This window comes from Monodon monoceros, unplaced genomic scaffold (genome assembly GCF_005190385.1).
Source record: "Monodon monoceros isolate NGI ecotype Baffin Bay Population unplaced genomic scaffold, NGI_Narwhal_1 Super_Scaffold_16, whole genome shotgun sequence".
Classification (NCBI taxonomy): domain Eukaryota; kingdom Metazoa; phylum Chordata; class Mammalia; order Artiodactyla; family Monodontidae; genus Monodon; species Monodon monoceros.
Genome location: NW_021703772.1, coordinates 42,085,940 through 42,112,316, shown reverse-complemented (window position 1 = coordinate 42,112,316; position 26,377 = coordinate 42,085,940). Strand labels below are relative to the sequence as shown.

At 37.3% G+C, this 26,377-nt stretch overlaps 1 protein-coding gene across 1 annotated transcript in view; it reads right to left on the bottom strand.

Moving 5' to 3' along the window:
• Positions 1-26,162, bottom strand: part of TMEFF2 (transmembrane protein with EGF like and two follistatin like domains 2) — a 248,195-nt gene extending 222,033 nt beyond the window's left edge. The window contains exons 1-4 of the mRNA XM_029225463.1: positions 24,804-26,162; positions 22,316-22,425; positions 14,614-14,743; positions 9,378-9,404 (exon numbers count right to left, since the gene is read on the bottom strand). Coding sequence (XP_029081296.1) covers positions 9,378-9,404; positions 14,614-14,743; positions 22,316-22,425; positions 24,804-24,975 — 439 coding nt within the window. The 5' untranslated portion in view covers positions 24,976-26,162. The remainder of the gene's footprint in view (positions 1-9,377; positions 9,405-14,613; positions 14,744-22,315; positions 22,426-24,803) is intronic.
• Between the last annotated feature and the right edge of the window lie 215 nt (positions 26,163-26,377).

Sequence of the window (26,377 nt, the reverse complement as noted above, 5' to 3'; positions counted from 1 at the left end):
GTGTAGAGGCCATACTAGAAATGGTTTCCCTCTTTAACTGATCCCACTAATACTGATTTTTCTGTTTGTGGCCTTTACCATCAGAACGTAATGTCAGAATAGCCATCCAATCAGCCAAACTATGGAATTAAGGGGTTAGAAAAGCAGCTGGAAAGTGCGAGAAAATGGGGGAGAAGGTTAAGTTTGTAAGAAATATACTTATTTATTTTTTATATTAAATAAATATTTAATTAGGAATAGATCCAGTTTTAATGATCCATCTCTAAACAAGTTCTTAGAAGCATCGGTCCAGCTTTATCTAAAATCCAATTAGTTCTCCTTTTATTCTTCTCAGAGAGAGATCAGAAAAGAATGCAAAACTAAAATATCTTCAGAACCAGTTTACTAACTGAAAGTCACTGGAATAATTCTTCTGGTTTGACTCATTGAGCCAGAATGCTGACATTATTTAAATGTATAGTTTTCCATTTATTCCTGGATTTTTTTTTTAATCCCAAAGCTATAACAAGTATGTAATTTACCAGAGAAAATGAAATTGCTCTTTGTTAAGTACACATTGAAAATCATATGCTACAATATGTATTGTACATCTAGTACAGTAAAACAAAAAGCTATATTTTCAAATCCAAATTTGAAACAAAAGTCAAATGCAATTTGGCATGCGCTGCAGCATGCAGAGATTCCTATGTATTAAATACTGTCCGGTAATACCTGAAATGTTCTGCTTGCTTACAAATACCAAAACAAGAGAAGGACATCTTAAATAAAACCCTAAATACAAAAATACCTTAAGAGAAAAAAATGTATTCGACTACTGCACAACCTAAGATATCTATTTGTAAAGGACCATAGACAGTGGTCAGATGGGTAGCAGACTGGTACATCTGAGATAGACAAGGGGTACTCTGGAGAATACACCACAGACTCCTGAACAGCAATGAAAACCAGACAAAAAACAGTTATCTTTTTTCTTTTAATTACAGAAGTCTTCCCCACTTCCTTCAACACAGTGCGCTCTCAACCCAGATCTTGTAAAATCACCAGTCAGATCACAACATTCTCTATGCTCCAGACGTTCAATGGCTCCCAGCTCACTCACAGGAAGAGCCCAACCCCATAGGAGTGTCTGCAGGGCCACCCCCATGTCTCTTCCTCATCTCCAAGCACCCTCTCACTCACTTCAGTCCAACTAACATATGTGATCTTCTTGGAACACCCCAGTTATGCACCTGCTTCAGAGCTTTTGCATGGCAGTTCTCCTGGAAGGCCCTTCCTTCGCTTATTTGCAAGCCTTGTTCCTTCATTTCCTCCTCATCTTTGTCCAGGCCTTCCTGATCATCCCCAATATATTAGCAACCCTCCATCTTCCCACTTTTCCCCACTTACATGGCACTCAGCATCTAACAATCTATATTTTTTCTTGTTTATTTGTTTACTGTTTGGCTCTTTTCACAAGAAGTAAACTCTACAAGGGCAGGAATTTGTCTGTTTTGTTCCTTGTTTTAAATTTTACAGATTGTAGAGGATGCCATGGTGCAATGTGCACATTTCCCCCTTCTCAGCTTCTGGGAATATTGTACACAGACAGCTCACAGCAGAGTCCCTCTCCAGGTCTAGTCTGTAGCTGAAGAGAGCCACCTGGCCAGAGGTAACGCTCTCTTTTTGAGGTCACCCACATCAGTGGTGATCAGTGGTGGGGTGGGAAGGCCCAGCCCCATCATCCTGATTAAACACACTTTACAGGGGCCATCCCATATCAAGGGCTCCTTATGGGCCCTCCTGTGGCTTTTTAAAACTGCACCAGTCCTACTCTATCTGCCCAATCCTACATTCTTCCCTCCCACAGATGCTGATCCTGAGAGCACTACTCAGTGAACTTCGAATGTACAAATCTCAACCTCAGAGTTTACTTCCTGGGAAACACTGCAAGGATCACAGATGAAGAAACCAGAACAGATTGTGTAAGTAACATCCATGGTTACATAGCTAGTAAGTGGTGGAGCTGGGACGAAACCCAGAGTCTACTTCCAAAGCCTGTGTTTTTAACTACCAGTTCCTGCTGCTACTCATACAATCATATTTCTCCAAGAAGTTAAAGTATATGAAATACCCGGGCTTCCCTGGTGGCGCAGTGGTTAAGAATCCAGCTGCCAATGCAGGGGACACGGGTTCGAGCCCTGGTCCGGGAAGATCCCACATGCCGTGGAGCAACTAAGCCCGTGCGCCACAACTACTGAGCCTGTGCTCTAGAGCCTGCGAGCCACAACTACTGAGCCTATGTGCCACAACTACTGAAGCCTACACGCCTAGAGCCTGTGCTCTGCAACAAGAGAAGCCACTGCAATGAGAAGCCCACGTACCGCAATGAAGAGTAGTAGTCCCCAGTCACTGCAACTAGAGAAAGCCTGCGTGCAGCAACAAAGACCCAATGCAGCCAAAAATAAAATAAATTAAATAAATTTAAAAAAAGAAAAGGTTATCAACACAAGAAGAAAAACAATGTGTAACTATGTGAAGTAATGTATGCTAACTAAGCTTTAAAAAAAATTAAGTATATGAAATAACTTACAGTGAATACTTATCAAAGAAAAGAAATGGGATTAGGGAAGGGAGATGAAGGGGAAAATTAATAGAAGAGAATTGATGACAAACTATTATAGACTGATGAGTATGATTAACTTAGATAACAGACCACCACAAAAACCCACAGGGGTTTGAGTACTACACTGAATAGAATAGACGGTTTCAGAAATAAAAATGAGAGTGGGAAGGGGGTAAGAAGATGGCATAATGAATCTCATATGATTGTTGATAGGATTTATGATTTATATAAACCACAGACTATGGGATCTGTCTGATATAGACGTTGCAAACAGCTACTGCAAGAGGTAGGGTAATCTTGTAGACTATAGTCTCCTTCCTTCTTAAAATTCAAGGACTGGCTTAGTTAACATATGTACTGTTGTTGTCATTGTGGGTAAAATGCTATTTTTTTTCTGATTATCATCCACACATCCAAAGACTGCTGTTGTGATTAAATAAGTTAATGTTATGATAGTGCTTTTTATAAACCATAGAGCATTTTACAAACAATTATACCTGAGTTAGGCATCCTTATGGATTTATCTAATTCATGCTCTGACATCAAGCAGAACGATAATAAAATCTTTCCATCTATTTTAAAAGAATCTTTCTAAAAAGTTCAAATCCCCTTAGAAGAGCTCTGCAATGCTTAGCATCCTGATGAAAAGTCTTCCTTGTAAATATACTGAATCCCTCAAATTGTGAATCCCTCCCATTTCTTCTTTTTTAGATTTCTATGGAAGCAATATGCCTGCCATTGTAGTTTTAAGAATTATTTACTGTTCTGAATTTTAAAACGTTATCCCTTATTTCTTATTTATCTTATAGAACTGCAGTTCCTTTCATATCAACACTATGATTTCAGTCCCCTTCAAGGTGCAGAGCTAGCCATCTCCTCTAAATACCGTGGTTGGATTTGTAGAGTTCTTATTATCTCAGCATCAGTACTTTAGACCATGAACTTAAAAATCACTAATTTAAAGATCCAAATTTCTAATTAAACCTTTCAGAGAAATCATATTCTTAGAGTAAATGGGAAAAAAGAGCAAAGGTAACAAATTCTTTTAATTTCATTTTTTGGATTCCAAAGTTCTTTGTTTATTATAAGTTTTAGTTTATTATAACCATCTTTACTATAAGCAGATATTATTCTCCCTTACCAATAAAGTAAATGAATCTCTAAGGAGCTTGAGAGTGAAATCAAATAGGCATCCTTCAAGCCAATTAAAAATCTAGAATACAAATTACCTGATTCTTAACCCAAAGCCATGTCTACCACACTGCACACAATGATTACATTTATTTTCCTAGATTTGGTTTTTAAAAACCCAAATGGGTGATTCAGAAAAAAATGTTTGTGGTATCCATTTCACATTCCCAAGCAATCTTCTCTGGAAATTCAATCAATTATTACCATTCTACTGGGAAAAAAAGTTACTTTTAAGATGGTAGTTATGTGTGAAGACAAAGTACAGCCATGTTGGTAACAAAGGCTTCTTCTCCTCCCTTTTCAGTTTCCATCATTCTCACTTTGTTTCCCTCCTTCTTTTATATTTTTCCAACTTCATGTTCTATTACCTTCATTCATCCTACCTCTATATTTTTCCAATTTCATTTTCCATTATCTTCATTCTTCCTACCTCTATTTCATTACTACATCACAATATTGTTTCTCTTTGAGGTATAGAGAAAGCAAAATGGATTCTACTCCATGAAAACCTGAGATAAATTTCAATTGTGGTTCAGGTATCTATAAACTCATCTCCAGGCAGAAAAGCAGCTCTAAGGTGTAGGACAGCAAACGCAAGAATAGTTTCTGCTTCCTCCCCGTATGTATTGCCCTGAAAAAATCTCAAACCTTTCATACGTGGTAGAATTTTTTAGTTGAATCAGTACTTCAGATGAAGTTGCTTACAACTGATGCCTGTCAGACTTTGGCTGTAATGTGTACCCAATGGAGAAAATACATGGTGAGGCACATTGTGCTTGCCAGAACTTGACCATGACAGTAAGGTGGAGGAGGTACGGATCGAGGTCAGGAAAGGGAATGGGTATAGCAACATGGAAGAAAACATTACTTTGCCTGATATAAGAATATTTTATGGAATGAATATTCAATTCCTTGTTATTTATAGTATACTTAACAATTTATTTCTACAGGGGATTATTTCTCTTTTGATAATTAGAATCATAATTTTCCCATTGTGTGATAAGAAAAGAATTTACATGTAAATCTCCTTGAATGTAAAGAACTGTGTCATATTCAGCTTTACAGCTCCAGAAACCTTACCATGGTCCTCAGGTTATAGGAGGCTTGTTCAATTTGACTTAATTTCTGAATAGCATCAAATCCACATTAGAAACAATGCACATTAGAAAATTAGAAAGAATTTTTAAAAAATAATTTAAGTTCTCAAACTTGTTACAATACTGTTTTCTAGTTTTTAGCAATCTACCTATCAGAAACAGCCTAGGGTTGACAGTTTGTTGCAATGTAAATATTTCTTGTTCTGTCCAAAGTATATATGAAATAAATGTCTTAATTATGTACATCCAAGTAATATTATACAAAGATAATTTGCACAGGACAATTTTGCATTGAATAGAAACATACTATAACCGACTCTGTGCGTTAAAGTCATCGTAATAACAATTATCTGGATTATTAAAATAAAAATCAGACTATATACAAATAATGAATGTAAATTTAATTTGATTTGTTGCTGTACATATCTGACATTAATCTCTTAGTTAAGAGATTAATTATTAAAGAATTCTCTTAAAACTATATAATTGTATAAGTTGTATAAGTAGGCCCAGTGCTTCATTTTACCTCATGAATTAAAAATATACCCACTGTATCTACGCTGTATCTCTTAGAGACATTTTATTTATACAGACATTATCATACAACTTCCCATAAGATGTTACTAAAATTTAATCGTGAATTCTTCCAGACTTCTAGCAGGATAATATATTTATAATTATTTTAATAGTTAAAATATAATTGTTATTTTACTGGACTTATTTTTTGTTTTTAGGGGTCTATCAAAAGTCTAGTTATTCCAGAAATAATTGTTAAGAGTAACGGAAAATATTAATGGTCTTATCTTTATAATATGACTGAAAGACTATGAAAGAAAAGCAGGTGTTAAAAACTATCCCTTGATCACCCACACACCCTTAGATTTTGAAAGGAGGCTCCTTTAATACTTCTTTCTTACTGCAGTGTTTGTTGCTTAAGGAAGTCTGTGGGTGGAGAAGATGTTATTAACACACACCTGTTTTCTTATTTACAGCATTCAATCTCCACATATATAAGTCCTTGAAACACCAACCCCTTTCTTTCTACTACTTTCTGAAATTCTTTGGAATTTGGTCCACATATGACCACATATTACCTTCCTATCGGACGCATATATAATTAGTTATAATTTATCCTGAATTGATTTTTCGAGTATGAGGCTATCCAAAAGATTCTTTGATGCAGATGCCTTTCCAACTAAACATTTTTGTTTGAAAACAAAGAATTCCATAAACAGCTGGTCTTATGTTCAAAACTAATAATACAAAAGTATTCTTTGTATTAATGAGTTTTCTTAAACACTAAAAGAAGAGGATACAGTCACTGAAATGGGAAAAGCCAACCTTTAAGATTTGTATGCAGTATTTGTTTCTTATTACTCTACAAATTACCTTGATGAATGAATGCACATTTTGCAGACCATGTTGAAGACATGGTAAACATGTTTTACTAAGTAAAGTAATAAGCCCTTTGAATTGTTTCATCTGAATAAACAAATCGATAAAGATTTTTAAACCCTCTATAAAATGTATACAAACAAGTTAACGTAAATTTATGAAATATTTAGATCCCTTTTATATTGTAGTAAAAATGTTCCCTCAAGTGCAGTAAATGACAGATATGCCCTTGTGCAAATAAGCTAAATTTAAATTATTTTTAAAATAATCAGGTCTAATCTTCAATGGTAATGTTTATTCGTTTAAGAATATAGGACAATCTAAAAAGTAAAAATTGATGTGTTTTTAAAGTGATTTTGGATTTGGAGGTTTAATGATATCATTTATGATAGTCATACATATAAGTGTTTTCCAAATAAAATTGTTCGCTTCACTATTCAGATCAGTGCACTCCATTTGGGAATTATATTAACTTTTGTTAAAAGAAATTAGAAAAATAATCATTAACCATCCAAAGTGCTTGCAAAGATGCCCCAATTATTAACCAAATACACGTTATTGAGAATATATCCTACAGAGACCGGTTAGAACGATCACTAGCTAGAATTGTTGGATTAACCAAACAATCACAGGTAATTCAATCATTTCTGGTTAATTCAAAGGAAACTGATTCTGGCTCCTCTGATATTTTGGTAATAGGAACTCGGTCAGAATACAGAGCAAGTCCATCCTCTGTATAGCAGAGGTAGCAAGTCAAACGTACTTGATGTACAATCCAAAGGATATGTGAAATGGAATTGTGCAGGTCACTCTATGTTTTTAGGTTCTAGTTATTAAGGTTTTTGTCATTTTGTATTAGAGAAAAAAAATTACGAAAATTAAAACCATTAGTATTTCAGAGCAAAGTAACACATAGACTAGAAAAAATTAATTCAGTAAAAACAAAACAAAACCACTGTTGTGTCTCTGACTAAAAATGAAAAAGGATTATGCAGTTAGGAGTAGATACTCGTTTACCACAACTTCCAGAACAACAACTCTTTAAAAAGAATACAACTCAGAACTAAATGGGTTATATGCTTTTTTTCTTCTCAGAGCAAGGGTTATATGCTTTTTTTTCTTCTCAAAGCAATTATCTCTTAAGAAGTTGCTTTGTTTTTTTTGTTTTTCTCCAAGTTACTATAAAATACCTATAATTGAAAGGAAGAGTAAAAATAAAAAAGGAGAAAAAAATAAATGAAAGTAGTTTCTAACTAATATATGAAATTTAAGTTATAAATGTCATATTCATGAAATTAAAATGATTTCCTAAAAAATCACCTTATTCAGATCACAAGATAAAATAATGAACCTAAGATTTCAATATAAAATGCAACAAGGAAGAGTGAGGTTGACTTCACTGTCAATTGCCCGTGCTAATTACAGTGAACAAAAAACTGGAAACTAGGGTCTGAAAATCCACTACACCTTATTATTAAGAAAATTAAGAAATGATGTATGATATGAGGAGAAGACTCAGAAAAACGTACACCATGATGCTTTAACAAGAGGAGCAACGAAGACACTCTGTTTTGTTTTTAAAGATGCTAAAAAATTAACGAGACACTGTGTGAACAGTGGAACAGTTGAAACAACACAGTACCTGCCAAATTCAGTAGTCTACACATAAAACTAAATAGCTGGGAAATATATAGAATTTTGCACAGAACTGCTTCCCTCCAAAATCAACATTTAAAACAATTGATTAATTTCTTAATATTCCAATAGTGAAATATCTACTCAAGGAACTATCTTTTTTCCTTTCTTTTTCTCTTTAAAATTTAATTTTCCTAGAGCTCTTCTTTTCAAAACTTCTAGGGAAGTTCTTTTAGGAATACTATATTAATCAGCTAGTGAAAAAAAATTTATTAGAAATAGTAAAAGACTGTCTTAACATTAAATGACGGCCTAATGTCATATGTCTAATGACATGGAAATAAATTCATACTCTCATGGTACTGAATCTTGACTCCTATTCAGTTTTAATCTTTATGAAAAAAAATTGTGCTCCAATATGCTGCTCTAATTTTATTCTCTGGGTGTTGCTTATTTGAACTAGTTAAGCCTTTCATTCATTACATAGGGTGACTTAATAAATTTTTAAAGTGTTGCCCAAACCAGATAAGCTGAGCAGTAGAGATCTGACTTTCCTGACTCCAAGGCCTTCTTTTCCTCATCTTTTATCAAATTCTTCATTTAAAAACTAAAATTTACTTGAAACATACATTTAATCATTTTATACAAGGCCTTGAGAGAATGTTTATGTTTTACTCATTCTATTTTCATTATTATTGTTGAAATTATATTTAGTTGTTTCTATGTTTTCTTGTTGTGTATAAAGGTAGAATCTTGTTTGGATTTCATTTGGAAAAGCAGTTTGGGAAATTTACAATGAAGGTTCAATCCATAAATAAAATCTTATTTGACAGTAAGCATGTCAGATCAAATTTTGAAAGTTTCTGTCTGTCTCTTATCTTACATACTTCTTTAAATGCACAACTAAATCATTAAAACATATGTCTTGTTTTAGTAAAAATAACTATAGATTAATTTAATCAAAGAAGTAAAGACACTATCTTATTTTCACTGGTTTAAAGTTTATCTTTTTTACTTTTATGAACTAAAGCTCCTTCAGTTTCAAACTATTAATTTGATAATTATGTTCTTATATACATGATAGTTATGTATGTGTTAATATCAGCACCTTGTAATTATATATTTTAAAAACCCAATATTTAAATTATTTTCTCATGAGTTTTCTGTCCTGCCAAATATGCTTGGAGGCTTCTGTTAGGAAGTTTGACATGCAGATTTATCTCAAAGTTAACTCAAACACAAACACATAAATGAATGTGATATATTCATAAATATATCAAATAATTTACATGGTATATACATTTACTTAGCATGGAGAATGACTTTTTTTGTCTTCCCTTTCCTAGAATGCAAAATGTGAATTCATCTCAGATATTTGTAATGGCAAACACATAAGTAAATATCCATGAATAATATCCACATGTAAGTCTTCAAATATATAAAAAGGCAACTCCTACCTCCATCTCCAGATCCTGATCCTGCATCTGGGGGGAAAAAAGGAAATCATTTATTTTTGCTCGAAAAACATCTTCAAAAAATGTGTATGACTTTATTAAAAAAAAATTCATGTTTATTTTCTCCATTAATATGGTACTATAATTTTAAAAATTACTAATATTTAATTTGAAAAACATATTCACATCAATCTAATTTCTATACTATAACTTATAAAATAAATTCCTTATTATTTTCGTTCTTAAACTTCATGAACAAAGTATTATCTAGTTTTGGAATAATTCCTAAACTTGACTATGTTAAAACTTCTCATTTTTATTTTAATCAAGATGAATTTGGTGCCTTTAACACAAAAAATTAAAAGTGAGATACTTATAGCAATCAGTGAGACTTAGAAATTAAACAGTCTAAGACTTGTGGCAAATAAACACATAATTAAGGCTTATATTCTTGTACATTGCATTACAAAGGGAAAAACAGTTTAAAATGAATATCTTTTTATATAGAGATAATATGTTTTCCAAATTCCACAATTGTGGATGAGTCTATCTGCACCCAAAAGCATCTTTCAGTTTTGAAATCGGTGGAAGAGTGAGCTTAACTTTTGCCTTTGTGATTAAAAGTGGCTATACCCTAGGTGATGCTGGCAGAAAAGACAATAACCTCCCTCTGCCTTTCTCTTTGTCCACGTCTCTCCCCTCCCTCCCACACAATTACAACTCCTGAAAGTTGTCAATTTCTGAGAACTCATTTCCCAGAAACACTCAATTTCCTAGTTTAGAGTCAAGACCATGGAGTTTCCATTTGCTTCCACCTGTTAAGTGGAGACATCACCTTCCTTTTGTCTCCCCACTTCCTTCCATTCTAAATACATTTGGCTATGTATTTTTAATGTTAATACTGGGAAATAAGACTAATACTAGTATTCTTTGTCTGATATGTCCTCAGTTTACATTGAAATCTCAACCAGCGTTCAAGACCTATGTCAAATGTCATTTCTACGAATTAGTGTTTGCTGTTGTAGACCAATTAAAATAAACTACTACTTCTACTTGTTTGCCTCCATGACACTTTGTTGAGAGGCACTCATAGAAAGGCATGGTGTATGAAAATCTACAGAAGGCTGACACAGGGAAGAATGGATGCCTCCCCAGTAGTTTTCTTTGTCATTATGTTAGACATTAGCACTGTCATGAAGGAGCAGTAGTTTGAATTGTCAGCCTTGGTGGAGACCCAGACTAACTTAATTCACAAGGTTTAACCCTTTATTAAATCAGAACATCAAGTCATTAACTGCTTACATGACTAAGAAGCAAGTCACTGGGCCAGGCTATCCTTTCCTTAAAGGCAAGCTAATTGGTAAAACAATTTATAATAAAAACCCTTCATAGTAAATGTAGACTCAAATAAGGATTCTAATCATATGATTTGATTGTTTTAAGGTAACAGATAAAGAAAGGCTGATAACATTCATCTCTATAATAGGAAAATAGTCCTGTCAACTGAACTGAGTCCTAAGTCACAGCACAATCACTTTGGACAGGACAGTGCTTGAATGGTCAATATTTGTCAAGCCTCCTTTTTGTATCTTTTTACAGCTAGAATTTTAACTGACTTTATTTGAATTAATTTGAAAGCTTAATTCAGTATTACTTATCAGATCATCAGAGGCTAATAACAGGTTGTACTATTACAGCATTAATACATTCTACCTGTGTTTTAGTTGAATGTGTATAGTTTCTTATTCCTTTCCCACTAAGTGTAAATGTCTTTAAATCAAGAACCATGTCTTGTTTAGCTCTCTATACTTCCACACACATAAGAGAAAATGCATAAAAGCTTATGTATTCCAAGCTCCAAACATACTCATTGGATAACATAAGGAACATTATTCAACCTTCTTAAGCTTATTGGTCCTCTAGTCAATGGGTATAGTAATGTCTATCTCATTGGACTATTTTGAGGATAACTGCACAACAGCACATTTTAAATGCTTATCACTATGTCTAGAACATAATAGTTAAAATTTTGAGTGAACATCTTGCCTATTCATCTATACGTTTTCTGCTAAGTACATATGGCTGGAGAAAATCAAGAAAAATGGCAGTAGTATTTTGGCTTGTATTCCCCATGTATGTTTCTAAAAATTCAAGGACCATGATCCTTAAGACAATTTGTGTTTGATTTGACCCAAATTAAGTAGCTAGTGAAGAAAGGAGGAATAGGCTGAAAAAAAATGGTCACTTAAGTCCATGGCATCATTATAAAATAGTGATGGGGTGCTTCCCTGGTGGCGCAGTGGTTGAGAGTCCGCCTGCCGATGCAGGGGACACGGGTTCATACCCCGGTCCGGGAAGATCCCACATGCCGTGGAGCGGCTGGGCCCCTGAGCCATGGCCGCTGAGCCTGCGCATCCGGAGCCTGTGCTCCGCAATGGGAGAGGCTACAACAGTGAGAGGCCCGCGTACCACAAAAAAAATAATAAATAAATAAAATAAAATAGTGATGGGAAGCTTTAATGGTTTCTTCACTATAAAATGAATCATCTTTGCAAACCAGAGACAAGTAGCCTACTAAAGCCTTATTAGTGAGACAGAAATACCTAAGAAAAGAAGTCATGCTGTTGCACCTGAATCTGGGCTCCTAGTCAATACATTTCTTATAAGGCAAAAAAGTGAAATTGACAGTGAGGCTATTGAGCAGACTGCCCAATAGGAAACCATTTTCCAGACAAAAAATGATTTGTAAGTTCAATGAAATGTAATAAATATAAAGTTTTATCTTCTACTGCCTTTTATTCCTAGAGGTCACAACTTGTCACCTCCATTCAGTGTCAAATAGCATTAAAAAAAAAAAAAAAAGGAGGGCTTCCCTGGTGGCTCAGTGGTTGAGAGTCCGCCTGCCAGTGCAGGGGACACGGGTTCGTGACCCGATCCGGGAAGATCCCACATGCCGCGGAATGGCTGGGCCCGTGAGCCATGGCCGCTGAGCCTGCGTGGCCGGAGACTGTGCTCCTCAACGGGAGAGGCCACAACAGTGAGAGGCCCGCGTACCGCAGAAAAAAAAAAAGGAAAATCTATGAAGAAAAGAATGAGAATCTCTTTTAGAACAAAAGTCAGAACTCCAATTTATTTACAGTCAGACCTGGTTAATCAAAATTACTTTGGTCCCGCCATCATTATTCAGATCAAAACTTTTAGATTTACAAGTCAATAGAAGATGCATTCAGCAAGACCAACTTACTAATTAAATCCTGCAGAAATCTAAGTCTGTGAATAAGCTAGGGATGGATTACTCAGTTGTGATTAAATTTTCTACTTAGTCAAGTGTTTATTTTCATAGTACAACCAACACATTAGGGACTAGAATGGAAAGACTGAATGAATAAGAAGAATGTGACTGCATGTGCTGACAAGAACTTGGAGGTTGGAAAGTAAGAAAGAGAGATTTTGCTACCGTTGTTAGCCAACCTATAACTTCATGACTGCTTATTGTGACTACTGCCCACTGATCCTCATTGGCTATTGTCAGAGACACACAGATATCCTATGTGATCTTGAATAAGCAAATCCATTCCTCAGTACTCTCTAGTATTTGCCTACATCACTCCTGGTCTAAGAACTCTCACATGTTGCTTTTACTTCCGTGCATTACTTCTCACTCATAGATTGAATGGCAATGATCTGTTAGCTCTAGCAAATAAGCAAGTGATGCACCAGTCCAACTTGCCTCCCAATCACCTTTGCAGGAAGGACATCCACATTGTGAGGCAAAGAACCAAACAGGAGAAAAGACTACTTAAAAACCAAAACCAAAACGAAAAAGCCTGCATCATTGCTCATGAGGAATGATACCTTTCTCTTCTGCTAATTCTTAGAAACTTCGGTAGTCACCAGTACAACCTGGAACATTGTCAACTGCTAACAATCAATAGGCCTAAGATAATCTTTTAAAGCAGCAGTCTCCAACCTTTTCGGCACCAGGAACTGGTTTTGTGGAAGACAATTTTTCCACGGATGGGGGTGGGGGGGATGTTCAGGCGGTAATGCGAGCGATGGGGAGCAACGGGGAGCGGCAGATGAAGCTTCGCTGGCTCGCCCTGGTCTGTGGCCCAGGGGCTGGGGACCCCTGTTTTAAAGAATATGAGACTTTCCCTTGCTCATTTACCACCCTGCCCCAGCCATCATACACATAATTTTAAACATAATTCCCTAGAATAGAAATACCTGTTATCTGAGAGAGACTTTCAATAAAATAGATCTTTCTTGACACTATTCTATATTTCCATTTTTGAAGAAAGTCCTTATATCATTATTATTTTTCTTGAATATGCTTATACCATCCAATTCCTCAGAAATTATGACTTTCCAGGAAGATGTTTATTTGCCATTAAGAACAACTCTCAAGGGACACTAAAGTTTCTTTAATATATGTGATTTTAGTGTTTCAAGCCTAACCTGAAAACTCAGCTTCATTTTACAGCATGGCTTTATCAAGTTGGGCTGTATTCCTCTTTTTTTTTTCCTTCCTGTAATGCTATTCAGCTCTAATAACCATTGTACACAAAAGGAAAACCTGAAAAACCAAAGAGCCTATGAAGTCACTCTTCTTCCTTACTTTCTTTAGAGCATTCTTGGTACAATATAACTAAAAAGCTTTGTGGGAGCCCAGGCTGACTGTGTCAGAAAGGACAGATGTCAATAGAGGTCATGTCTATCACCAATACATTCTTCAATATAATCAGCTCACTGTTAAGAGGAGTATTTTGTAGGGCTGCTAAGGTTAGACACATCTTAACTTCCAAACCCAAATCTGCAAACTGCCTTCCACCAGACGATCCTATTGTTACAAACAAACAATCAAACAAACAAACAAACAAACTTTATTCATGCATAGATAAGTTTCCTACGTTTGGAAGCTGAGCAGTCAATCTAGATTTCTAATTATGTTATTCAGCTGTCTGTACTTCATTAAATAACATACATATTAAAATCTACCAACGTCCTTATGGTACATTTATCTTTCTTCCAGAAGTGACTTGAAATGTAAAAAGACATAGAATAAGAATAATGCATACTTTGTACGAAAGAATGAGAGGCTTGTCTAGCTAATAATATATAGTCTGGATTATTTATTTGGATAATGATAAACAGGCCATAACGTGAAAAGCAAGACATGGTTTTTGGATTCAGAATCCATTCCGAAGGTTTTCGGGAGTCTTCAGGATCACATACATACCTGTGGCACATGATCCTTCAGACACCACCAGTATCTCACTCTGCTGTTTGCACGCAGCCTGCCGCAGGTAACACTCATTCTGGTAGCTCTCCCCATTGGAGCCACACACAGGCACATAGTCACTGTTGCACTGGGGAGCACACAGATGTAAGCCTATGGTTAGTACTGGAGTCTGCATGCCTCTGACATCTTGAACAGAAATCATCATTTACAAAAGAAAGCACTTGTCTTCATTTTCAGTGATCCCCCTTGTATCCAGCAAGTCTTTGACCTTGTAAGGACACCATTCAAAGATACACAAAAGCAATGTCAAGTCATCTGATTCAGATAGGGGGAAAAAGAGCTTCTAAACTGATCGGGCAATTCCAACAAAGTGATAGGACAAGCAATAATAAAAAGATATAACAACAAATGCATCAATATTATTTAATTTTTTTTCTAATATGTGGCCCATATGGTTTGGTGGAAAAAAATCAGAACATGTTATAGTATTCAAGCTATTCAAAAATAGTGTCTATCTGTGTTTGGAGCAGAAGTATATAGCTGAAATGCCAAAGAATTCAGTTACTCCTTAGTATGTTTTTCCTCTGTTGAATTTGAATCTTTACAAATTTCTAAATATTTGGATAAGACATTTGAATTATTAATTAATTTTTCATATATTTTTAGACCATTGGATATTGATGTAGATACAGTGTAGAAAGAAACAACAGACCATGGAATACAGAAAAAAAAATCAACAACTACTGAACCATATGTAAACTTGATTGACTATTCAAAAGTATGACTTAACCTATATTTCATAAAACAAAAAGTTCATTTTTAAACAACCTCATTACAAAAATGTACACATTTTACAATGGAAATTAGGCAACCTACAGGGTGTACTCATGATAATGTGATCACACTCTAAGGCATTAGAGATACTTGGCTGTGTCCTATACCTGCTAATTACGCCACTGATGTGATCATCTGCTGATGTGCTACATTGTTTAATTATAACAGATGTAATGATCAAGACGATTATTTATAAATACTCACCCATGCCAGAAACTAAGTAAAACAAATCATACATATACATGTATGTGAAAACACTTTTCTGTTTCCTACTTCTTATTAAAATATTTGGATTTTTGATGTGCTAATTCATAACACATATAAAATAAACCAATAATTTAGTGAGATGGCTAGGGTTTTAATATATATGATAATAAACCTAAAACTCTATCAAAAGTTAAATTCAACTCAAGGATTTATGCAAAAAAGCAAATTCTCAATATGGTTATAATCTGATGATAAAAACCTGAGATTCATTTTCTTACTCTATTTTCTTACAATATCTGTACTTCCTTACCAATCAACCATTTAGCTCTTGTTCGTTGCCTTTTTGTAATAGCTTAACCATCCTAACCATTTTTTAAATGGTATAAGACAGTGTTCTCTGAAATGACAGTTTTTTGAATCTGACTCTACAGCTATTATTGAAAAACTTAAATATAATTTTTAACTAATAGTTATGTACTATTCTCCTAATAGTAAATTCAAATTGTATGACACTCATAATCACCATAATTGCTAACAAGATAATTTAGATACTAAATCATATCTATTTAGAAATTATTTAAATATGATTAAAATGATTGAAATATTTTAAATATGCCATATTTTTAAAATCTTTATTTCTACAACTTATAATCTAGACATTCTGGAAGGTTCTGTATAATAATTCCTTTCCACAGTTACACTATACGGCTACCGGACTCAGTCTATCTACATTATTATATTTTAAAAACACTATTTTGATAGGAACTTTTCACTCATGAGGATCTTTAATTCAGTAGGCAATTCACTTCTGACCAGGTGATACCTGTGTAAGGGCTGTCTTTCACAAGCTTTCCAAATATATATATATACCTAAAAACTGACCTACCATAAAACTGAACATCTTTATCACTACTGAAAAATAAAAGGCAATAAGAAAATGTCAGTAAAGAGTTGAGTTTTCCAATAAGCAATACTGAAGAAACACCAAATAAATAGAGGTGGTGCTCATGTCAGAACCATGGCCAGGGAGGCAGGTGGATGGACAGGTGCTTGATAAATGGGCTGTGTTCAGTATCAGGGACAGGAGAATGTAGGGAGGATTTATGAGGACCCACTACCACTACAATGGTATCTGAGGACATGGAAGAGGGACAAGAAAGAAGTGACCAGCTGGTAACATATTATAGTCAGTAGACTTGCTGACCTTTTCAGTAGGCATATAGAGTCATAATTAGTGTGAACGGCTGGGCTAGTTAGCTTCTCATGCTTGGTTCCTAGCTTCTTGTCCCAGGTTACCTTTTAATCTCCATCTCCAGCCCTGGTTACAACACTTTGTGTGTAGATTACTTGGGCCCATGTTTTCTTCTAATACCTAGAATTTCACTATTTATCCTTCTCATCTACTTCTGTAGATTATTCAGATGTAGTCAGAAGATGAGGAGTGAGGGGTGGGAAGTATTTATTATCTCTGTCAAGTGCTAGTACACAATGCTGATATGCATCTTAAAATATCGAATAAACTGATAAAGCGCTCATATGCCACTTCTGAAGGATGTAGTAAGCCAAATGTGAACAGTGCTAAAAACAGAGCTGCCAAGTTCTATGCACAAGCCAAAAGGAAGATTTGTATGGAGTTGAAAAGAGCTTAACTGTAGATAATCAGCACGATGTTTTTGGCCCTTACTACCATGACTTGCACTCATTAAAATGAATAACACATGGAGGAAGCACGCTCTAAATCATTAAGGCTCAGGAGTGGAAGTCTGGTCCCAGGTTCTCCCATTTCTCTCACTGCCTTAGTGTAGGACCTTGTGTATATCACTCAAAAATGAAATATTTAACAAGTTTATAGCTTAGTTCCCCCATTCGAAATGGTTAACTGGGGCATTTGGGAGGATTAAGAGTCATGCTTCAAAATGCTTTGGAATACTCATTTATAAAAACAAATGTAAATTATGTGCCTTTCATGATATATATTTTAACTAGCAGAGTTACCATCTAACATCGACACTGAAGCATGCATGTCTAAAATTAGAAAACTAAAGGAACACAGGCTAACCCTAAGTACAAAAAAATAAGCTAACTACTACATTAAAATATGCCAAATTATTGGAAATAATTTTCAGTGGTAATTATGAATACTGCTCAGTTTCAGAGGAAGGGACAGATTCAGATGTTAGGTGACTTGCTAAAGGCCACATAGTTGGCTGGTAAAGAAAAAACAAGACTCAGGGCCAGATGGTTAAGCTCATAAATGTATGTGTTGTCCAAACTTCCTCTCAGGGGAAAAGTGATTCTGCTTCCTTCAGATGTTTTAAATATCTTAAGTTTATTTTCCAAATATGTGTTTTTTCAGTGAATGATTTTGTTCCAAAATGTCCACATTGCTTAAGAAAGCAGCAACATGTCACACCCGTGGATTCAGTGAATATATGGAATTTGTTTTGCTACAAATGAACAGAAAATTTATGTGAGAAATTTTTCATACGATGTATTGCTTGTTTGGTTAATAAGAATTTCTTTTAACTGAGATTTCAGCAACTAGAAGCTATGTATAACTTACATTTTATATATTGTCAGCACCTTCCATAGAGTCTGGCATATAGAAGGCGCTCCACAGATGTTAAGTTAATTCTGTTATATTCCCGGTTGTCAAAGGCTTAGGAATAATGGCTTAGGATATGGCATGTTTCTCTTCCAAAAAAGAAAGCGATAAAAAACCCACATATGTCCCAATCCTTTGATCATTCCATAGGTAACTTTTACTTCTCTGTGACTACAATTTTTCATATGGAAATTTTTTTATGATTTTTAGTGAGTGGGCAGGCCTGTGACTATGGTGAAAGTGACTCTGTGTGACTTCTGAGGCTAGGTCGTTAAAGGATACAGCCTCTACCTGGCTCTTTCTCACTCTCTGGATGCTTGCCATTGAAACCCAGCCACTGTGCTATGAGGAAGCCCCAACTAGTCCAAATGGAGAGATCCACATGGAGAAGGACCAAGGTCCCCAGCTGACAGTCCAGTATATGAGTGAGAGTCCTGAGAAGAGTACAGAAACAAGTCTTTGAGTTCCCTCCCCGGCCCAGCTAACGCCAAGGGGAGCAGAGATGAGCTGCTTCCATTAAGCCCTGTCCAACTGCAGATTCATGAGCAAAATAAATGTTCATTGTTTTGAGCCACTAAGCTCTGGGCAATTTGTTATACAGTCCTAGTTACTGGAACAATTGCAGATCTAAAGTGTGGCTTATTAAATGAAAACATTTCACATTTGAATTAAATGATACCTAAAAAACATAAGGCTTCATCATATTTTTAAATTATAAAGTGATCATTGATCATTACATACTAATTGATATGACCAGTGCTATTAATAGCTGCATATGTGTCTTCTTTTCGTCCCCCTTCCTTCTTTTATTCATCCACCCATCCATTCATCCATCTGTCCATCCATCCATCCATCCATTCATCCATCCACTGTCTCTAAATTTTCAAACCACAGCTGATTTACCAGAATGACCAGGATATCATTTGGTATATAGAGAGGAAGGTAGGATGCATGAGGTTGCAGGCCATTTCTGGAACTTATATCATCATCCAAGAATTAGTTGTACTACTTTTGATATCGAGTTGTCTACAATAAACTGGTACTTTTGTTGTTGTTATAATGTTTTTATTTGCATGTATAATGTCCTAGAAAAAATTAGATTGGTGTCAAAGGACCTAGGTTCTGGCTTTAGGATCACCACTTAATGGTAAGTTATTTATATTTATGGGTCTTAATTTCCTTATCTGTAAAAGGAGGAGAAAATAATTATCTCACTCAATTGTGAGAAACAAATGAGATAACATGTTTGAAGGGTAGAATATGCTTATCATAAATCATCTAAGAGAAGTGAAGATAAATATTTGTTCACCTTAGTGCTCCAATTGTAATCCAAACTGCAAAACATAGATTATACACTCATATACCCACTTCTCTTTGAAATTTATCTCTCAGCCAGAAAGACCACATTTGGCACCCATTTTGAATAGAAGAATTTGGACCTGTTTCTGAAAGCAGGAGAAACAGAGTAGATGACCTAAGCTAGTTTAGAACAGTATATAGAAAAATAGATTTTTCAGGACATCTGCCTTTTCATCAGACTGGGAAACAAAAAATTCTCAAATTCATTTGAAAGTATTGGAAAGTACTGAGTCAAGATACTCTTAGCTTAAAATACCTATTATTCTTTCACAACTTGTGATCTTGAACTTAATTCTGCCACTCTCTATTCCTGGTATGTACAGAGTCTAAATTTTCCACTAGGGAAATGTTTATTTTCTCCTGACAACTTTGCAACACACAAACTAATAGCAGCAGTAATCTAGCAGTAAATTTAAAATGCAACAGGCATTAGGAAAAGGAAATTTACATTTTAGTTTCTTATTCAAACTTGCATTCACTTCCCCCGCCCCCTGCAATCTATACCACTCAACGATTTTTTAAATTAATGACAAATGTAACTGGCTGACCGAATGCGTAAAAAACATAAATATCTTTGTTGATAAAAGTTATACCCAAACCCTCTGTGCAACCTGAAAACTGAACACAATTTCTTTAATAAGAAAATTATAAATTTTCTTTTAGTAGCATGCATCCATTTAGAATTTTGTGAACTCCTCATTTTTTTTTCTTGGTGAATCTTGTTATAATTATGGCTTTCCATTTGAGGAACATTCTTCTTGGTTCATTTTATACTGTATATGAGTTCACTTCTTATGTCTACCCATGGTTACGAAAATAAGAAAAATTTCTGGGAATTACAAACTGAAAAGGGAAAAATCCACAAAATCCTGTGGGCCTTTAACTAATGACTTATCCAACTATATTTTCCCCTTAGTTAATGTTTGTATGAAGTATGACTTGCAGAGTTCTTATGCTCCATCTCTCTCAAGTAGTTCACTGAAAGAACATAATTATGTTGTTCAGTATGGCTAGAGACCTTAGAAATTGGTGTTGCATGAATATTAAATATGCATTAATATTTCCAACACTATAGTATGGTCTAACGACTGTAACCTGGGCACAGCAATACTTACCCACCAGGTGGTGGTGCACTTTACAAATATCAGCTGTTTATTACTTTTCTTAGGAAGAAAAAAATGTCCAAGAAGTTTCTAGCTTATCTATAAGCCATTCAAAACCATATTTAAATGTGAATTCCCTTCTTTTTCTCACTGGGAGGTTGAACTTAACCTAAAATATTTAAATTTCATCAGCAATTCTAAATATTACATACAGTTGGTCCTCCAAATCTGGGGGTTCCAAATCCGCAGATTCAACCAACTTCAGATAGAAAATATTTGAGAAAAAAAAATTCCAGAGAATTCCAAAAAGCAAAACTTCAATTTTCCACTTACATAGCATTTACATTGTATTTACAATGTTTACATTGCATATACATTGTATTATAAGTAATCTAGAGATGACAAAGTATACAGGAGGATATGCATAGGTTATATATAAATTCTACATAATTTTATATAAGGGACTTGAGCATCCTTGGATTTTGGTATTTGTGGTGGTCCTGAAACCAATCCCCGTGGATACTGAGAGACAATTGTACTATAACAAATTTTAGACCTGAATTTGAGTTCTAATATTTTATTTGTTTTATAGCCTTTTTAATTTTTTTTTTAAAGTTTTGCTTACAATCTTGGAAAAATTTTCCCTTATCCCCGGTATATACTTTCATTAATGGGAATATTTTCTAGTTGAACCATTTGTTAGATTTGATGTGTATTTTGAAAAGTAATTCAACAACACTCAAAGGTGAACGTAAGATATCAGTACAGCATCTCTAATACTTGAATTATAAAAACATATTGAGAGAAAAAAATGCTTATACTTCACATGGTAGAAAGCATTTGTTAGATGATGACTATAATAATGACACTGAGTTCTATCTTTAATAAATACTAATAACCTAGTTTTGATAATACCACAACTGCAATCGCTCTCTTTTAATTTTTATTTATTTTTTTAACATGAGACAAAAGAACATCTTCCTCATGTTTATGAAATAACTTTTGTCTATTTGCACTCTTTTGGATTCCTGGGAGATTCAGTTGTAACTGAATGTGGTATCCATGAAAAGTTGACAAATATTAATAAGTGCTGTGATTTCCAAACTAGCATAGTAGTTTTAAAGTCACATTGATAAGGAGTTCATTTAAAAATTTAACCAGATTGCCAGGATAATAAAACCCAAGACCATTAAAACAGAGAAATATGACCGAAAGAAGATAGCTCCAATCAAAAAAAACAAAAGTATAAATCCACACTTCTAATCCAGCCATGATTTTGACTATTACCCCAGTAGTTGACTTATAGCATGCATGTTAGAAGGGGCACAGAAACATAATTTTTCTTTGACACACCAAAAGAACAACCTGAAGCTTTCTACCTCCAGTGGCATTTATAACTGTGGCACATACATTCCTCCAAAAAGCTGTGCCTTTTTGACATCAGTTGGCTCTCTTGCCAGTACTTTTGTTTGGTGCCAGCTTTCCTCTTAGCTTGCATAGCTATAAATTGCCAAGTGATGGGCTGTAAAAGAAGATCTCTGCTTTGTCGTCTCATTAATGAATTAGAAGATGCAAATACCAGACTTCTTACCTTGAACTGACAGACGCATGTCACAGTGTCTCCAATTCTTAAACATTCCCCATCAAATTTACAGGTGTTGGTGTCACAGAGGAAGAGATCATTTTCTCTGTCATCATAACCTCAAATTTAAAGAGAACACGCCAGTCATTAAATGTTATAGACTTGAACAAAAAAAGAAATATCTTGAAGCTTTAAAAGAACTGCCCTAAATTTTAATTCCAACAACCACAGCTGTACTGCAAGGTCATTCTTTACTGACAACCTAAAAAAATTCTAGTTAAGTGATTAATGTTAGTTTCTTTTTTTCACTATTCTTTTCTAGTCAATTGTCTTTTAATATGCTTTTTTGATAATGCTCTTTTATTTTAGCTTGGGTTAATACTGGCAGTGGTGGATGAATATTTAACACTTGCTTCTTAGCTTCCTTATTATTTTCTCATTAAGTAGACTACAGTTTATGACCCCCAAACTTCACAGTTTAGAAAAGAGCTGGTGATGGTCTCGGAATGCCTTTTACCATTTCTTTATCTTTAATCATTCTTTTGCTTTAAGGTCTGCAACAACCCCTTATTTGGAATTTTTCCAGACAAAGAGGAAACAAAGCCCCAATAATAAAGATAAACAGGCACAGTGTTTTCTCTGATGGTCTGTCTGGCTCAGATGAAGATTGATCACCTCCAAGTTAACAGGGGTAAAAAGGGGTGCCAGGTTCTTGACAATCTGCCTGGAAAACCAGTTTATTTTCTTTAGTTTCTGCAGATCCTTATAAGATACCTGGTCATAATGAATTTCTTGATTGTCAACCCCAATTTCATATTTAAGTTAGTTAGTTCCTAAAACAGTACCATAGTTAGGGATGAAACAAACTAGTCATGTTGGGCTACAAAGCTATCAACATTCCAAACAATTGATTTTGCAGTTTACTTAATATTCCTATGATAAAGCACCTAATAAAGTGATTAGGTACCTGCAAAGTGGAACTTAGTCTATCCAAAATAACATATATGCATGCATGAGCCACGAATAAGTTAAAGAAAACATGCTGAGTTTTATAAAAATGGCAAATTTAGAAATTGCCAAAAACAGAACAAGGGCAATATATTGACCCAAATCTAACAAGGTTGCAAATCTCAACTTGTCTTTAAAAAGTGCAAACTACAATAATGTATAATAATTTTCCTTGTGGAATTTACATCAGTGACTACCCAGGACGACATATTCTTTTATCCTATAAGTTACAGTTGGTCATTCCCTCTTCTCCAAAGTTACATACACTTCAGCTCACACACATCCCCGAAAGTCACTTTATTCAGAGCTAGATTCAACTTCCGTGGAATTATATATACAGAAGATGAAAAATTACATACACACTTGCTAAAACTAGAACAGACCAGACCTTGGGGACAATACCCAGGCATGTTAATGCAGTTTAAAATGCCAGTGAAATCACACCACAATCCCGCCGGTAGACTATGGGTTGTCATACTGAAATGCGAAGCTACTCGGACAGCGCAGCAACTCCCATCCTCGGGCCCTATTTAATTAGGAGGCTTCAGCACAGCAAAGCTTGCCAAGCTCTCGCGTTCAGACTCGGAAGGGACCCGAGCAAGCAAGAAGAGCGCCTGACGCACTCCAAGGAAGCCTGCCCAAAAATGGAGGAGTCAGCGCCCAGTGGGGTCAGTTTTGCCCTCCGCCCGCCTACGCGTGAGCCTGCCCGGCCTTGGTCATGCACAGTCCGGCCTGGTAGACGGGCGACTGGTTCTTGTCTCAACTTCCTTCGACCATCTAGGAGCCTGGGGAGGGAGGCAAGAGAGAGGCAATTCGGGGATGCAAAAACAACGTCTTTTGCAGCCAGCTAGAGAAGGAGGATGTGTATGCATGTTTGTGTGTGTGTGTGTGGAGAGAGACACACAGAGAGACACACAGAGACAGAGAGAGAGAGGCAGAGAGAGAGTAACTGAATCTCTTGAAACACAAGCTCCTTTAGAATTTCTGTGACCTGGTCTTGAATGCCAGACAAGTGCACCCTCATGGCACTTTTGCCAGTAATCAGTGTTTCCCCTGCAGTCAACATTTGATTTATTGCTTTCTCGCTCGTTCTTTCTCATAAACTTATTTCTCTTTTTTGCTAGACTTTTTTCTTTAGTGACAGAAAAGGTTCTGTTTTAATGTTTGCCCAAGGATTGGTGCTCTTTTCAGTGAATCCACAAAACCATCCCGTTTAACATTTCTTAAAATCTCCGCAGCTCCAGTTTAACTGCAAGGATGCAAAGGTTCCTACACCTGCACTTTCTGTCCTCCCCAGGACCCCCGCCCCCTTCCTTAGCGGCCTGGAACAGTTCTCTGTGCTCCTCTGGGTGGAGGTCGGTGGTCTCAAGGGTTTGGAGCGGTTGGAGTCGAGGGGCTGGGGAGACGCACTTGGGGAGGTTGGTCTGTACTGGAAACGCGCGTTTCCTCTGAGGGGTTAAGGGGTCGGGGGCTGGGGTTCTGGACTTACCAGAGCAGTTCCAGCCGGTGGGCGTTTGGCAGTCACTTAAGGAGGTAGGGAAAGCTGCGAGCTTCACCGGGCGGGCTACGATAAGTAGCATTACAGGCAGCAGCAGCAGCCAGCAAAAGCCCTCGCAAAGTGTCCAGCTGCTGCACTGCCGCGGGGACTCCCACAGCACCATGACTAGTTCGCGCAACTCTGCAGCAGCAAACGGCTTCCGAAGAACACAAGATCGCGGGGGTCAGGCAGCGGGCTACTGAGCATCCCGCGGACAGCGGCAGCAGAGGCGGCGGCGGCGGCAGTGGCACCTGACGGGGAAGCAGCAGCCAAACCCGCGCATGATCTCCAGAGTTTCAGCAACATCCAGTGACCCGGCTCAGCCCCGGGAGCGAGAGGGTCGTGCACCGAAAAGCCGCACCGGAGACGAGGTAAGCTGCTGCCATAAGCAGAGGGCTCTGGCAAGCCGGGGCAGCAGGAGGATACCGGAGTCCACAGGGAAGAGGAGAGGAGCCCAAGGGGGCTGGGTGGAGGGAGAGTCAAAGCGCCCAGCAGCTTAGCAGCCGCCTCTCGCGCTCTGCCGCCCGCATCCCTCTGGCGTTTGGGAAGCAGCAGGTCCTTAGCCCGCCCGGGATCACGTGGGAAGAGGCAGTCGGGCGTTGATTGGCGGAGCGGGATGCAGGTCCCGGAGGGAGGGGTCGGCGAGGAGGTGCTAGGAGGAGACGACGGCCGACGCCACAGATGGGCTCGCTCACCAGGCGCTGGCCCGAGTGGGGCTAGGCGGGGATGGCTCAAGTGAGAATCGCGGGCTTCAGAGCGGGCGACTCCCACACCTTTAAATACCACCTGCCCTTTCACTCTCCGCCGCAGGACGCCCCCTACCGAGCGCTGGGTCAGATCTCGCGCCCCTCTTCCCTGCGTGACCCCAAGCGGCGAGCGCCCGCCGCGTCTGGGTGGCGTCTCTCTGAGCTGGAGCTGGTGAGGGTGGAGGTGGCTGAGGAGCGGTCGCGGCAGGGAGGAGAGGGGAAAGAGGGCACAGAGAAGAGAGCGTCCTGCTGGCGCCCGGCGCTCTAGCGTGCGGGAGCGCGCCGCCTGGCTCTAACGGCATGCAGCTGGGAATATCGCCGCGGAGAGCCCACGGACGTTTCTCTAGGGAGCAGCAGGAAGCAGGAGAGGGTGAGAGGCGGTGGTGTGAGTACAGCTCTGGCTGGCCTGGAAGAAGCAGCAGTTCCCACAGGAGCCTGCGAACCTCAGGCTGCTCAACGAGCGGGCTCAACCAGCCAGCCAGGCTCTCTCTCCGCTCTCTACTCTCTCTCCCCTCCCCTCCCTGGCCCCTCACAACCCAGAATCAGCCCGAGGAGTGGGAGGTTTGAAGCCCTCTCCCCACCAAACACTCGTCTCCAGCCGGGAGCCTATTTGTGTGGCTGGCTGCCTGGGAGGTGCGGGCAAATGTGTTTCGAAGGTCAGATGTGGTCTGGACAGGTGGTCAGAGAGTGGCAGGAAGGCTGCTCTGCATCAGCCACGGCGGGTTGCCGGGCGCATCCGCCGAGAAGCGGCGTCTGAGAAGAGCGGCTGTCTTTGGCGGC